General features: G+C 43.8%; 2 protein-coding genes across 3 annotated transcripts; one reads left to right on the top strand and one right to left on the bottom strand.

Moving 5' to 3' along the window:
* Nucleotides 1-4,292, top strand: LOC106602676 (uncharacterized). The gene is made up of 2 exons (XM_014195429.2): nucleotides 1-327; nucleotides 3,095-4,292. Exons 1-2 carry the CDS (start codon nucleotides 257-259, stop codon nucleotides 3,798-3,800), a joined length of 777 nt encoding a protein of 258 aa, XP_014050904.1. The 5' UTR covers nucleotides 1-256; the 3' UTR covers nucleotides 3,801-4,292.
* A 2,802-nt stretch (nucleotides 4,293-7,094) lies between these two features.
* LOC106602675 (uncharacterized) lies at nucleotides 7,095-14,132 on the bottom strand. Of its 2 annotated transcripts, none has more exons than XM_014195427.3 (12): nucleotides 13,373-14,132; nucleotides 12,920-12,954; nucleotides 12,669-12,782; nucleotides 12,403-12,445; nucleotides 11,943-12,095; nucleotides 10,252-10,335; nucleotides 9,934-10,065; nucleotides 9,614-9,664; nucleotides 9,365-9,443; nucleotides 8,991-9,105; nucleotides 8,714-8,813; nucleotides 7,095-8,507 (listed from the first exon to the last, which is right to left on the bottom strand). In XM_014195427.3, exons 1-12 carry the CDS (start codon nucleotides 13,774-13,776, stop codon nucleotides 7,430-7,432), a joined length of 2,388 nt encoding a protein of 795 aa, XP_014050902.1. In that variant the 5' UTR covers nucleotides 13,777-14,132; the 3' UTR covers nucleotides 7,095-7,429. The 2 variants fall into 2 exon arrangements, with proteins under 2 accessions (XP_014050902.1, XP_014050903.1); XM_014195428.3 differs by having other exon boundaries at nucleotides 11,943-12,047; nucleotides 13,373-14,130.
* Nucleotides 14,133-14,395: the final 263 nt, after the last annotated feature.

Here is a 14,395-nt window from a genome sequence, read left to right as displayed (position 1 = left end):
CTTTTTTAGTGTTGCTGACACTTTCTTTTGGATTAGCAAATTGTAGCTACACCAACAACAGAAATACAACAATTCATACATGTATTGAGCAACAAACATCTTCATACGGATTATAACTGCCAGTTCAATCAAACATAAAACGCAGACCGCAATTTGTGACTGGATTAAAGCGAAACAAGGACGAAGAGAGAAACAAATATAGCTACTAGCTAACATTACGTTAGCCTGTTAACGTAAAGGCTATCAGCAAGCTGACATGAATTCTCTCGTCGGCTACGGCGTGTCCTCAGATTCTGACAGCGATGGGGATATTGTAAACAACAAGAAGTAAGTTACAATTCAGGAATACAATTTAGCAAACCTTTGTTTGTGGAAGATTAATTGAAAAGATTGACTTGTGTTTCATAGAGCTCGCCAGTTTGTAGTCCTAAAACCCGGAAATGAGTTACCTGGTTCGTTCAGCAATTCCTATGGGGAAAAAATAGGGTTTGGGGATAAATGCAGAAAATAAGGTCTGAGGTTAACACAGGTTTAGGAGATCTTATATGTTTTGTTCTATGAGATAATATCAGTCAGTTTTATTTAATCTAACCTTTATTTTATCAGGGAGTCATATTGAGACCAAGCTCTATTTTACAGATGAGCCCTGGGTTGCATAAATGACAGAAAATACACACATCAACATATAAATACAAAAAGCAAGCAGAAAGAAAAACACGGTCATAAAAAACAAACACATTCATTTGTACTAAGGTCCTCAATCAGCTCTCTGAATTGTGCTAGAGGCACCAACACAACACATTTAAGAACATTTGGAAGATTGTTCCATAAATAAGGTGCAAAAAAACTACAAGATGATTTACATAACTCAGACCAAAGGAATTTCCAGTTAGCCATCCCTGAGACCCAGTGTGGTAACTCGTATGTCTAAAGTTTAGTAAAGATATTGGGTACAGTGGGACTTATTGTAAAATAGCTTTATGAATGAAAACATAGCAATGTATCAACCTACGTGACATAAAAGAGGGCCAAGCAACTTTCTGGTAGAGAATGCAGTGATGAGTCCTACAATTGTTGGCCATAATAATGCGCTATGATAAACTGCATCTAACGGCTCTAATGAAGTGGCAGCTGTGTTCCTAGTATAGATGATGATGCCATAGTCTATGGCCGATAGGAACGTCGACTGAATAATCCGTTTTCTACTACTTAGCGAGAGGCAGCACCTATAGAAGAAGCTCATTTTTATTCTCAGCTTCTTAACTAACTTGGCAATATGCTTTTTAAAAGACAGATTTTTGTCTATCCAGATGCAGGGACACGATCAATATGGACACCATCCAAAGTACATATGCTTAAATCATCAGAGTTATTTTTATGCTCTCTAGAGAACAACATATACTTATGTATACTCATTTCAGGTCAATAAAGTTTTTCTATAATACAATGATGGCAGACTGTAGTTCAAATACAGCCTGCTCAACTGTGGGGGCAATAGAGTACACAACAGTATCATTGGCATATCAGGTTGCAATTTAATGTAAAAAGTACATGACCCAAAATTGACCACTGCGGGACACCTTTTTTAACATCCAGGAAACCTGATTTAACACCATCAGTAGATAGACATTGAGTTCTATCTGTCAAGTCATTTTTTAAATAGTTACATTTACTGGTCTAGGCCAATTGAGGAAAGCCTCTGAATTAGCAGTGAGTGATGAACTGTATCGAAAGCCCTTGACAGGTCAATGAAGAGGTCATCTCAATGTTGCCTTTAATCCATACAGTTAACCGCTAAAATATTTGAATTCTTTATTAATTCTCAGCTAAGATCTTTCTTATCTTTGAAATGTATTCTAAATGTACACTACCGGTTAAAAGTTTTAGAACACCTACTCATATTTATTTATCTTGCTCCTTTGCACCCCAGTATCTCTACTTGCACATTCATGTATGCATATATATATATATATATATATATATATATATTGTGTGTGTGTATATACATACATGCATACATACATACATTATATATATACATACATACATACATACATATGTATATATATATATATATATATATATACATATATATATATATACACACACATTATTTATATATATATATATATATATAATGTGTGTGTATATACAGTGCCTTGCGAAAGTATTCGGCCCCCTTGAACTTTTCAACCTTTTGCCACATTTCAGGCTTCAAACATAAAGATATAAAACTGTAATTTTTTGTGAAGAATCAACAACAAGTGGGACACAATCATGAAGTGGAACGAAATTTATTGGATATTTCAAACTTTTTTAACAAATAAAAAAACTTACTTTAGAAAAATAAAAAACTTTGGAGAGTGTTTTCCTTGCTTTAGCCCAGGCCTGATTTCTCATCTGAATGAGTTCAGATAGATCTAACCTTTGGTTTTCTTCGGCGCTATCTTTGACTCTAAATTGTTTTAAAAGGGGTGTGTTTATTTGTCAGAGGAATACATATACATTTTCTAGAGCCAATTCTGGGTCAGGAATACAGGAGACAGTGGCTAAATCAGAGTAGAACATGTTATGTAAAACCCCTTAAGGAGAAAACTTAATTAAACAAGGATTAGTATTTTGCTGTTTCGTATCTCTAATGCATACTCCACTAGACACATATTAGTTAACGTTACCTTTGAATTATGACGCCTTTGTGCTTTATGCTTGTTTTGATTACATAAATGTTTCAAAATGGACAAAAAGTGACGTTAGCTGATGAAGATTATGTCAAGGAACAAAACATATAAGATCTCCTAAGCCTGTGTTTACCACAGACCTTATTTTTGGCAGTTAACCAAAAACCCTCTGAAAACGCCATTCATTTCCCCATAGGCTTTGTCCAATGAACCATGAGTTGGTGCCTACAAAAAGATGCCATTACTATTGTTCTCTATGGAGAGGAGTGTTGTGATTGGTCTTGCTACCCAAACCAGATATGATTTCATCTTCCAGTCAAGTTAAATATTTCCAGATTGAGAAGTCCTTTAAATCTTTTTTTGAATAACACTACAGCTAGTATACCAGTCCATTTATACATGTTTTTTCTTTGAAGGACTGAGAGCAAGGTGGATGGACAGACCCAGAAAAAGGGCCGCAATTTCCTCCTAGAGTCCGGGTCAGCCTCCAGTGAGTCGGACTGTGACTCCTATCCAGAGGAAGAGGTGGACCCCGTATCTCAACTACAACCAAAACGCCCTCCTCCTGTCTGTATGGGTCCCCCCGCAGAGTCCCGGACCCTTCTCCTCCCCGCACCCCCTAGCTCCCTCTCCCACAAACTCCCCCCTCCCCCCCTCGGGGCCTCGTCCAAGAGTGGCGTATTCGCCAACCCCTTCAAGGCTCAAGCCGACCAGAAGCTCAACGTCTTGCAGAAGCACGTCCCTCTCACAGTGCAGGCCCGGCCCTCCCAGATAGGGGGCAAGAGGATGTGTGTGGCGTACAGGAAGGACGGACGCTGCAGGTTCGGGATCAAATGCAAGTTTGCCCACGACAGCGATCTCCAGAGCTCCATCATTCCCAATGACTATGACCCCCCTGCGGATGACGCTCCCGGATCGCACCAAGCTGAGTCCAACGCAGGAGGCTCTTCATACATGGGTCGCCAGAACTTTCACCACAACCAGGGAGGAGACCCTGAAGAGGAGGAGGGTCAGCAGTCTAGGAAGAGGAGAGTAGGGCTGAGTAACACCCTAGTGCCTCCTAAAAGGGCGTTGAAGAATTATGCAATGCAGAGGAAGAGAGAACAGGTCAATTTGAACTGAGCGACTTGTACAGGAATACTGTCAGCAGCAATACACTGTGTGTGTGTGTGTGTGTGCGTGTGTGCGTGTGTGCGTGCGTGCGTGCGTGCGTGTACACTCACATTGTTTTAGTGTGTGACAGAGAAAATGGGAATGTGTTCCAATTTTGTACCATTATTCTGCACTCATTTACTCCCCCCCATGGATGTAAAAGGAATGGACTGGTGTAAAATATGGTTTAAACTTCTCCCTACCCATGCTTACGAGTGAGCAAGTGCAAACTAATCAGACTACAGCCAGAGAGTATTCTATACACCGCTTGTCAGTATGCAAGATAGGATAACTATACCACACTTCCAAACCTCTGTTCAGTCCAGTACATATACTTCAGATTGGTAGTTTGTACATGAGAAGTTTTTGTAGTTTCATTGAAAACGTATTCCTTTTGGAAGAAACTGTCCGTTGGAAATATAAGCTACATTTTATCATTGTTAAATAAACGCTTTAAATGTTTGTTATTTGTGTTTTCGTGATCACTTAATGATAAATGGACATAGGAACTGGAGATACAAATAAAGTTATGGATCGAGTTTAGGAAAATATAATCATTAATTTAAACGGCTTTTCTTGATTAGAGAAAGATTGAAAGGAGAGGCAGCACAGGGTTACTTTTTTTGATCAGTTGCAACACACTTCGGCATCAGTCCCAATGTAAGCACACACACACTTAGCTCCTGCTTTTTGGGATGGATCTATTGGAGCCCCATACACTGGCGATTGATGCTTCTCCAGCCAAAAACTGCAATGAAAGCCAAGATTGAATGGAACAGACAGCGGGCTCTGATGCTGAGGCAAGCCCAACTGGCTAGCGGACTATTGGCAGGAGAGGGGGGTGGCACCTCGGCTAAAGTCGCAAAAAAACAGACTCTCGAGGAGGGTTCTTCATTGAAGAAGAGGAGGGACAGGAGGAGCAAAGGGGGAATAAGGTGGTGCATCAACCAGGTATGTAAATGTATAACTAATCAAACATGGCAGGAGGCAGCAAGGTCATAACTGTTGCGTTATGTCAACGTCTATCAGAGGTCATCTATCTAGCAGCTATGCTCTCATCTGTCAAAGATAAGATCCATTGGTTCATGTGTGCCCCCGTATGGATTCATGCCATAGCAAATGCCAGTGGCTAAGGGGAGTCAGTTTCTTTCTATAGCCCAGCTACCTGAAACAATGGCCATATCAATAACAAACAATTATCAAGATTGTCACAAGAAACAATCAGTGACAACAATAATCAAGGGTGTTTTTTTTTACTGACTAGGGAACCTTGGCTGACTGACTCCTAGCACTCTGCATTGACCGTAAGTTGCTCTTGATAAGAGCATCTGCTACATGACAAAAATATCACATGTAATGTACTAGTAGTGTAGACAGTGTTGAGTTAGCCTGGGCGCCATGTCTGCTTGGTCTGACAATTCCGCATGCAGTTGGCTAGAGAGCAGAAACGCTCCTTAGAGGTGGGGTGGTCCGAGGAGTCCAGAGAAAACAGGGAGGTGCAGAAACGCTTCAACTCAAAGGTCAGTAACACTTAAAAAAAAAAAATTGTGAACAATTTTTTATAAACATGAATTAAAATACTGGGATTGAGACAGACAATTGGCTTTACAGACAACAGATCAACTGTGTTCTGATCCTCACGCAGACACACGGCCACGCAAGTCACCTAATATAGATCAAACATACCACCTCCGGTGGATTGTGGGTGATGCAGTTTTGTTTCTTTTTTGATTTAAACGATAAACCTGCACACTGAGCTTGCCAGTATCACTTATGTTTATTTCGGCTTATTTATTCATATTAAATGTTTTAGATTGTTATTTAGTCTGTTGTGAACCGAGCTGTGTCGTGCAGTGAGGAGAAGCGTGTGGACAAAGGACACCAGTGCTCACCAGCACGAGTACGGCCCTGAGGAGCTAGTGGTTGAAGAGGAGGATCTCTACAGGAAGGTCTGTAAAACCTGTGGACACCAACTGACCTATGAGAAGATGTAGCTTAGTGTCCTTTAAACCTTATCCCGGGGGCCCACAGGGTGAGTTATTTTTTTGTGGACCACTGGTAGACACCGGACACATAAACCGAGATTCAAATCACTTACCATGTACTTGACACAATTCCTTGTAGCTGAAGCAAGATCTTCCTGAAATCGTATATAGGCCTCAACACATGCCATACACAATGTGGCCACAAGAGGGCAGACATACATGAACATTTCTCTACATGTTGTGCTGTTCAGAAGCTGGGGATAGCTATCATACTATAAAATATCAACTTGATCATTTCCCTTTTATATTGACAATTTGTAAGATAATGTAGAAGGATCTATGTCTGAAATAAATATTTTTACATCATTTGATGTTTTTGCAATAAAATGTATATTTAGTTGGATAAAGCCAGGATAAAATATGGAGTGGACTGTGGAAGGTCCGAAAGCGGTTGACATTGAAGTCAATTCCGACATATGCAGCATTTACTTTGAATGCGATTTCCACGACCTCTAACATTGCCATAAACTGTCCGTCTCTGAGCGAGTTCCTCTGCCCAGGCTTTGCCGATGCATGCCCGATCTATAGGCTTGATTCAATCAGATCAAGTGATCGTTAACACCCGCTTAGCTGGTGTTTTGGCGGCGTAACGGCGTTAGAGCTGTCAAATCAGTGAGCACACACCCATCCCACTTGCATTAGATGTTCAGAATGAGAAAGTGTAGGCTATATAGAAATAATGACTCAGAAATCCTCCTTTCGTTGAATGATTTCCAATCAACCTAATCAAGGTTTAGGCTAGATAAGGCTACATCTCACATTCCAGTGTTTTCTAACTTGTAAACAAGGCTGCATGGGGATTTCTTTCGATGTGATTCCATGCAGCCAATGTCAACTCTAGGGATAATGGCATAAGCCGCTTGTAGATTGAACAGCTCTAACGCAGTTCCACCTCCAACACCACCACTACAAGGGTGTTGGCTAGGGCGGATCTGATAGAATCTAGGCCCTACTGTTAGAAACAAAACTGTGTTTGTTTGCCATGGAAAATTGAGGACCGTAGTATTGTGATACTAGTATCATGAGGATGGTGGGAGGGGTTCATTGTAATGGCTGGAAAGGAAACTATGGAACGGCGTCAAACACACCAAACACGGGAACGTGTTTGACTCGGTTCCATCGATTCCATTCCAGCCATTACAATGAGCCCGTCCTCCTATAGCTCCTCCCACCAGCCTCTTCTGATGAAAACGCTAAACACACAAACACAGAAGGCCAGTTGATGGGTATAGATGGCTACATCACTTTATGTACAAAGGCAACAACTCACACACACACACCTGCCCTGATGCGGGTAGATCTAAAAAGCTACCAAAAGTGACTATAAATACATATTTCTGTGATCCTATATATTTCAAATGGTGCCACAATACATTAGGAGGGACATAGCTAGACCTCTCCCTTTATTACCGTCTTTCCCAGTTTCCCCTAACCTCGAAATCCAAACCGAATCACGTTATGTTGTTTCACTTTCCTAATTAGTCATCGTAAAGTGAAACAGCTGAATTCAGTTTGAATTTCCAGGCTAGTCCCCCCCCCCCCCAACCGACTACTCTAGATAAGTACATGTTGCATGTGCACCTCTGTGGCATCGGTCAAGACATCCCCCTCAACCACTCCGTCCCCCTCTCCGCCCCCTTCCCAAACTACCTCTCCCTCCCGTACAGTCTCACACTGTTGAAGGGTGTTAGCGGAAGGAGAGGAGGCAGCGAGAACAGAATCGTCCAGAGCGTAGCTTTCGCTACAACCCACAGTGGTTGGGTCCTGAAGCTGAATGTCCTGAGTTTGGGGCGGAGGTTGAAGTTGGGGTTGGACCTGGGCCAAGAGAGGGAGGTTGGCGGTAGAAATATGGGAGCTACTCTGGAGGGTTTGGAGTTGCTGGGGGGTGGCTAACAAGGGGATCTGCTGGAGATGCGTCTGCGACCCGTCGACGGTCTGGAAGGTCATGTGGAGAATCTGTGGCTGCTGATTCTGTTGCTGCTGCTGATAAGACTGCAGGGTCATTTGCTGGAGCTGCTGGGGCTGATGCTGCTGGGTCACTACCGAGCCGGAATGAAGGGCCAGTTGCTGCATCTGGGCCTGCTGCTGCTGCGGGGAAGTGGCCGCCACCTGCTGAACAAAATGAAGGGGCATCTGGAGCTGGAGGGTGTGGTGGGTCTGCTGCTGCTGGGTGTCGGAGGGCGATGGGGGGTCGATGGGTGACAGGGCGATGGTCAGGGGCATCTGCATGGCATGGAGTCCCTGGTCCTGACTCACTACTACCACCTGGTGGCTCACCTGACCCATCTGAGCTACCTGTTGCCCCATGTGGGTCACTTGTTCACCCACTTGGGTCACCTGCTGGGCGGGCTCCAGTCGTACCAGCTCCCCCTGGTTCCCGACACAACCCACTCCCGAGGCCTCCAGCAGGGAGGCGGGGGTAGTGATGAGGGCCCCTGCGTTGGCCGCCAGGGCCTCTGCGATGAGCACCTCCGGGTGGCTCTTGGCCTTGTGGGCCACCACACTGTCCTTCTTCTCAAACTTCTTGTTACAGATGGAGCAGGAGAACTGGTAGGTGGCATCAGCGTCGTGCTTCTTCATGTGCCAATTGAGGGATGCCTTCTGGCGGCAGGTGAAGCCGCAGATCTCACATCTACAGGAAGTGAGAGCAAGTGAAGTAGAACGTAAAAGAGAAAGGGACGGGGGGGGGGGGGGGGGGGGGGACGGGGGGACGGGGGGTAAATTCAGGGGGTCAGATGAGGTGCAGGTACGGACAGGTGCAACATTTAAATAAATGGATGGAATGAATGAATTAACAACCAGGCAAACAAATAAATGAGGTTGGCGATGGAAACTCACTGCAGTGGTTTCTCTCCGGTGTGGATCATGCGGTGCACAGCCAGGTTGTGGGAGCTCTTGAAGGCGCGGGCGCAGAATTCGCAGATGTAGTCCCTCTGGTCTGAGAGAGGGAACAGAGAGAGTTAGCAGTAGCTCATCACAGAAAACAATGACAGGTCAAGCGCTGCTTCTGTGATTGCATGTATACTGTACTTGTGTGTGCATGTCAATGTTAAGTGAGGATAGTTAGCATTCAGTGTGTCTGAATGTGGATCTCTACGTGTGTGTGTGTGTTTACCGGTGTGGTGCTTGGCATGGCGAAGTAGCTGTTTCTGCAGCCTGAAGAGTCTTCCGCAGGATGGGTGAGGACATACAAACTTCTTCTTCAAAAGGTGCTGGTACTTAATATGGTGCTGGGAATTACAGGAAAAAGAGAGTCAGCGAGAGAGACGAAGGACAGGGAAAAAAAGCTTAATACTATTCACCTGCGTTGGGGTCAATTCCATTTCAACAGCCAATTCAGGAAGTGAAATTGAAATTCAATTGCATGCATTGAAGAAAAAAAAATCTGAATTGAAATCGACCCCAACCCTGTTCGTGCACAACTCAATCTCAGAATAGCTTGTGCGCTTCATCGTCGCTATGGCGACCACTACAGTTGCTATGGCAGACCTGCAAGTAGCGAGGGTGAGCCAGGACTGTGCCACACCCCTCCATCTCACAGCGCACGTACTGCACCGGGGGCTTCTTCCTGTGGGGGCGGGACACGACAGAACTGTCAATCATGCATGTCAATCATCATGTATGTCAAAGGTGAGGGTTCAGCTTTTATACATATGATCTCACTAATGTTTTTCTTAGTTGACTGTAAAATAATGAATAACGAGTATTGTTGCAGTTGAACAGTAATGTCAACTTTACCTTCTTTTTGGGAGCCGGGGACTTTTATCATCTTTCCTTCGCCTGCCTCTCCTGAGGGAGAGAGAGAATAAAATAAGTTGGAGAACTCTATTCAAGCAAGGAGTTAAAAATCAAGAGAACAAACCAATGCCAGATCCAATTCAAATTCCCAAAGTGACAGAAGTCTACCCTTGCACATCCGTCCTTTGAAGTCTGAAATTGCACACTTTCCTTTATGGATTTAACAATGGTGGAAACGCCCGCCACTTCCAATGCTTTTAAATACATGATGGGGAGAGTGCAAGTGCACACTTTGGGAGAATCGGGGGGGGGGGGCATACTTTCTGGGCAAATCCCCCTCTCCGAACTCGTTCTCCAGCTTCACGTCTGTGCCCTCTATCTTGATTCCTGGCTCCTTCTCTTTTTTCTCTTTCTGTCTCGGAGGGGGTTTGCGCCGTGGTTTGGGGGCATCCCTAAGAGACAGAGGATCCATTTGGAAGGTCAACAGACAGGTCACATGGGTAAAACGCACACAAAAACACACGCAAACATTTATATGCATACGCACACCCATTCACACAAAGGGAATAATACATTGGAGCTGACATGCACACACACACACACTCCCAAAGGGAAAGCATTACGACACACATACACACCTAGTAGTCTCAGCCTCCGGGTTGTAGCTCTGGTCGTTGAGGTCATCTCTGAAGGGAATGTCATCATCACTGCTGATTTCCCCACTGTAACACAAGCACAGTGCTCAAACTCATAGCCGTACACACACAATGATCCTACCACACCTCCACTTGTTAAACATGTACAGTTGAAGTCAGGTTTACATACACTTATGTTGGAGTCATTAAAACTCGTTTTTCAACCACTCCACCAATTAATTGTTAACAAACTATAGTTTTGGCAAGTCGGTTTGGACATCTTCTTTGTGCATGACACGTAATTTTTCCAACAATTGTTTCCAGACAGATTATTTCACTTATAATTCACTGTATCACAATTCCAGTGGGTCAGAAGTTTATGTACACTAAGTTGACTATGTCTTTAAACAGCTTGGAAAATACCAGAAAATTATGTCATGGCTTTAGAAGCTTCTGTTCGGCTAATTGACATCATTTGAGTCAATTGGAGGTGTACTTGTGGATGTATTTCAAGGCCTACCTTCAAACTCAGTGCCTCTTTGCTTGACATTATGGGAAAATCTAAAGAAATCAGCCAAGACCTCAGAAGAAAATGGAAGACCACAAGTCTGGTTCATCCTTGGGAGCAATTTACAAATGCCTGAAGGTACCACATTCATCTGTACAAACAGTAGTACGCAGTATAAACACCATGGGACCATGCAACCGTCATACCGCTCAGGAAGGAGACACGAAAACAGGTTCAAAAGTATCTGTATCCACAGTAAAACGAGTCCTAAATCGACATAACCCGAAAGGCTGCTCAGCGAGGAAGAAGCCACTGCTCCAAAACTGCCATAAAAAAGCCAGACTACAGTTTGGAACTGCACATGGGGACAAAGATTGTACTTTTTGGAGAAATGTCCTCTGGTCTGATGAAACAAAAATAGAACTGTTTGGCCATAATGACCATCATTATGTTTGGAGGACAAAGGGGGGGGGGGCTGCAAGCCGAAGAACACCATCCCAACCATGAAGTACGGGGGTGGCAGCATCATGTTTCATGAAGATGGAAAATGATGTGGCTATATTGAAGCAACATCTCAAGACATCAGTCAGGAAGTTAAAGCTTGGTCGCAAATGGGTCTTCCAAATGGACTCCCAAGCATACTCCCAAAGTTGTGGCAAAATGGCTGAAAGACAACAAAGTCAAGGTATTGGAGTGGCCATCACAAAGCCCTACACTCAATCCTATAGAAAACTTGTGGGCAGAACTGAATAAGCGTGTGCCTACAAACCTGACTCAGTTAAACCAGCTCTGTCAGGAGGAATGGGCCAAAATTCACCCAACTCATTGTGGGAAGCTTGTTGAAGGCTACCCGAAACGTTTGACCCAAGTTAAACAATTTAAAGGCAATACACTCAATTAGTATTTGGTAGCATGTAAACTTATGACCCACTGGGAATGTGATGAAAGAAATAAAAGCTGAAATAAATCACTCTCTACTATTATTCTGACATTTCACAGTCTTAAAATAAAGTGGTGATCCTAACTGATCTAAGACAGGGCTTTTTTTTTTTTTATGTCAGGAATTGCGAAAAACTGAGTTTATGTATTTGGCAAAGGTGTATGTTAACTTCCAACTGCAACTGTACGTGGACTATTGATTATTGCCTATACTGATTCACACACACTGCTGTCTCGCCAACATTACCTCTGAGACTGTGGCTGGAAGCTGAGGTCTTTAGGGTCATCTTGGAAAGGAGACTCATCTTCTCCTCCCAAGAGAACATCTTCTTCATTCTCCTCTTTTTTCTCACTGAGGCGAGAGGAGTCCGTGTTACTACGGCAGCACAGACCCAAACCTCTTTCATACGCACACGCACACACACAGCCATCCAGCCATGAGATAAGTAAGAATGCGGTTAGTTTATTCACCTCAACTAACCGGTGCCCCCGCACATTGACTCTGTACTGGTACCCCCGTGTATATAGTCTCGCTATTGTTATTTTACTGCTGCTCTTCAAATTTTATTTCTTATTCTTATCCGTATTTTTTTAAACTGCATTGTTGGTTAGCGGAGCGTAAGTAAGCATTTCACTGTAAGGTATACCTGCTGTATTTGGCGCATGTGACTAATAAAATTTGATTTGAAATGCATGTGTATACTCACATCCTAACTGTCTTCTTTGCAACTACCTTTGCTTCCGCCTCCACTGGAAAAAATAAAACATTATCACACAATGCCAATACAACAATTACAATTTGATTGGGTTTTTTCAGGATGACACATTCCCCTCTGTCTCGGGAACGGCCCAACCCCCACAGAGTTGATGTAACCGACCAGAAAAATCAAACCCCAGGTGTCCATGCAAACCAAGACGTTCTTAGCCCACTCAGTTTAATCCCAAACATAATTTAGCTGGTTGGTGTGCCTACCGGTTGGGTTGTCGGTGCCAGGCTCACTCTTGCACACAGGCTTGGCGGACCCCCTGGCACCCCGGGCAGAAGGGGCCTTGGCACGCGTCTGAGCATTCTGTGAGTGAGGGTGGGCTGGAAAGGGCAAAGTGAGTGCCATCATACACACCTTGAATTAGAACACTAATTCAAGGTGTGTCTTACTAGTTTGTTACTGTAGCCACATATCTTTGTCTAGGTTTATCAAGCAATGCATGAGGGTGGTCACCTACCTTGGACATCAGTGGGTTTCCTTGGGTCCCCTGAGCTGCAGAGAAAGAGTTATCAAAATAGTGATAACTTCTCGGCTGACTTTCTGTTAATCTAGCTATGTACAATGTGCCATAATCATGAGTTGATATCATTCAAGACTGCTACATACAGGTTGCAACTTGACAAAACCGCTCACACCGGTAATGGGAGGACAGGTAAAGAACATTAGACATTAAAACCAGGTATTACCCCTCCCTCTTCCTCCTCCCTTTTTAAAGGAACTGTGCTGGAATACGTACATGTCAGGGTATACAATTAGCAGCAATGCATACAACCGGTTTTATGGCCGTAAAATGTTGACAAGCAAACTTGGCTGGCTAACAATTTCACAGGCATGTAAAGATGTTACGTTTATTGCAGAGGACACGGCTATATTACAATTTATGGTGTACTAAAGGCGTATACGAACGTACTCATGAGCTTGACTACTGTCATCCCCGACCTCTCCGGTACTCTCTGTTGAAGCTGCGGAGGAGGCATTTTTCCTGGGTCGTGGACAAGCAGCCTTCCTCCGGCGGTTTACGGCTTTGTCAGGGCTCGATTCTTCTGCATCGTCACTCTTCTCGCTCTGCAACCAAGCTGGTAGTGTTCGTGTAGACCGGTCCCGTAACACTCGTCCAGAACTCGGAGTGCCTGGTGTTGCTCCATTCGTACACGGCGAAGGAGAAACCCCCTTCTTCCGGCCGACTCCTCGGCCTCTCGAAGTCCTGCGCGGGGTGATCGCTGCACTCGAGGCCGGGGATTGTACCGTGGCCTTGTCATCCTCGGGCTCTTCCCTTTTATTGTTATCGCTGATTTGGGTGATTTGCGGCTCCATCACCGCGTGTTCCCGGTTCTTACCCTTTTGTCCCGGACCGTATTTATTACTTTCTCTGATACTGTACTGACAGTAAACAAATGATTACATTTGATATAACATCGATGAAAGCGCTTGGATTGCTAGCTAAAGGCCGTAATCCGACTGTGACATAATTCACAGAATTCGGGCCTAGTCCGCAAATTATAAGCGTTCATTTATTGATCAATAATAAAAACTTTCCTTAATTCCTACTATAATAATAAACCATATCCATTTTTAAAGAACCAGACACTATTTTTGCATTCTTAAAGCTATAGTAAACCTAACTATTTGCACGGGCCATGTCGCGTTACCACTTTGTTGCGTCTCCTTTAAGCCAAAATAAAACCAAGGTTAAATGCATAAGCAACATTCTTTTCAGCAGATGCACACGTTCGCATCATCATCACCCAAACATATAAGTACAGACCACATAGCATGTGTTGGTCCCATCCCAGTTGTTTACAGATCAGTGAAATTGGACGCGCAGGAGCTGTGCAAAGAGTCCGCGCGCACAGACAGCCCTTCTAGTCATGGGAAATGTAGGCCGACTGCAAAGATCACACATGCTATTTTATCTGATTTTATTTTGAATGTA

The sequence above is a fragment of the Salmo salar genome, chromosome 04 (genome assembly GCF_965601325.2).
Source record: "Salmo salar chromosome 04, fSalSal1, whole genome shotgun sequence".
NCBI lineage: Eukaryota > Metazoa > Chordata > Actinopteri > Salmoniformes > Salmonidae > Salmo > Salmo salar.
Note: the sequence above shows the minus strand (reverse complement) of the source record. Positions and strands in the feature narration are given on the sequence as shown.

Excerpts from the sequence above, each read along its gene's own strand:
- LOC106602676 (XM_014195429.2), top strand. The coding sequence starts at position 257 with ATGAATTCTCTCGTCGGCTACGGCGTGTCCTCAGATTCTGACAGCGAT. Across the intron at positions 328-3,094 it reads GATATTGTAAACAACAAGAA|GACTGAGAGCAAGGTGGATG; the intron begins GTAAGTTACAAT and ends TTTTCTTTGAAG.
- LOC106602675 (XM_014195427.3), bottom strand. The coding sequence starts at position 13,776 with ATGGAGCCGCAAATCACCCAAATCAGCGATAACAATAAAAGGGAAGAG. Across the intron at positions 10,066-10,251 it reads CCGGAGGCTGAGACTACTAG|GGATGCCCCCAAACCACGGC; the intron begins GTGTGTATGTGT and ends TCTGTCTCTTAG. Across the intron at positions 8,508-8,713 it reads ACCGGAGAGAAACCACTGCA|ATGTGAGATCTGCGGCTTCA; the intron begins GTGAGTTTCCAT and ends CACTTCCTGTAG.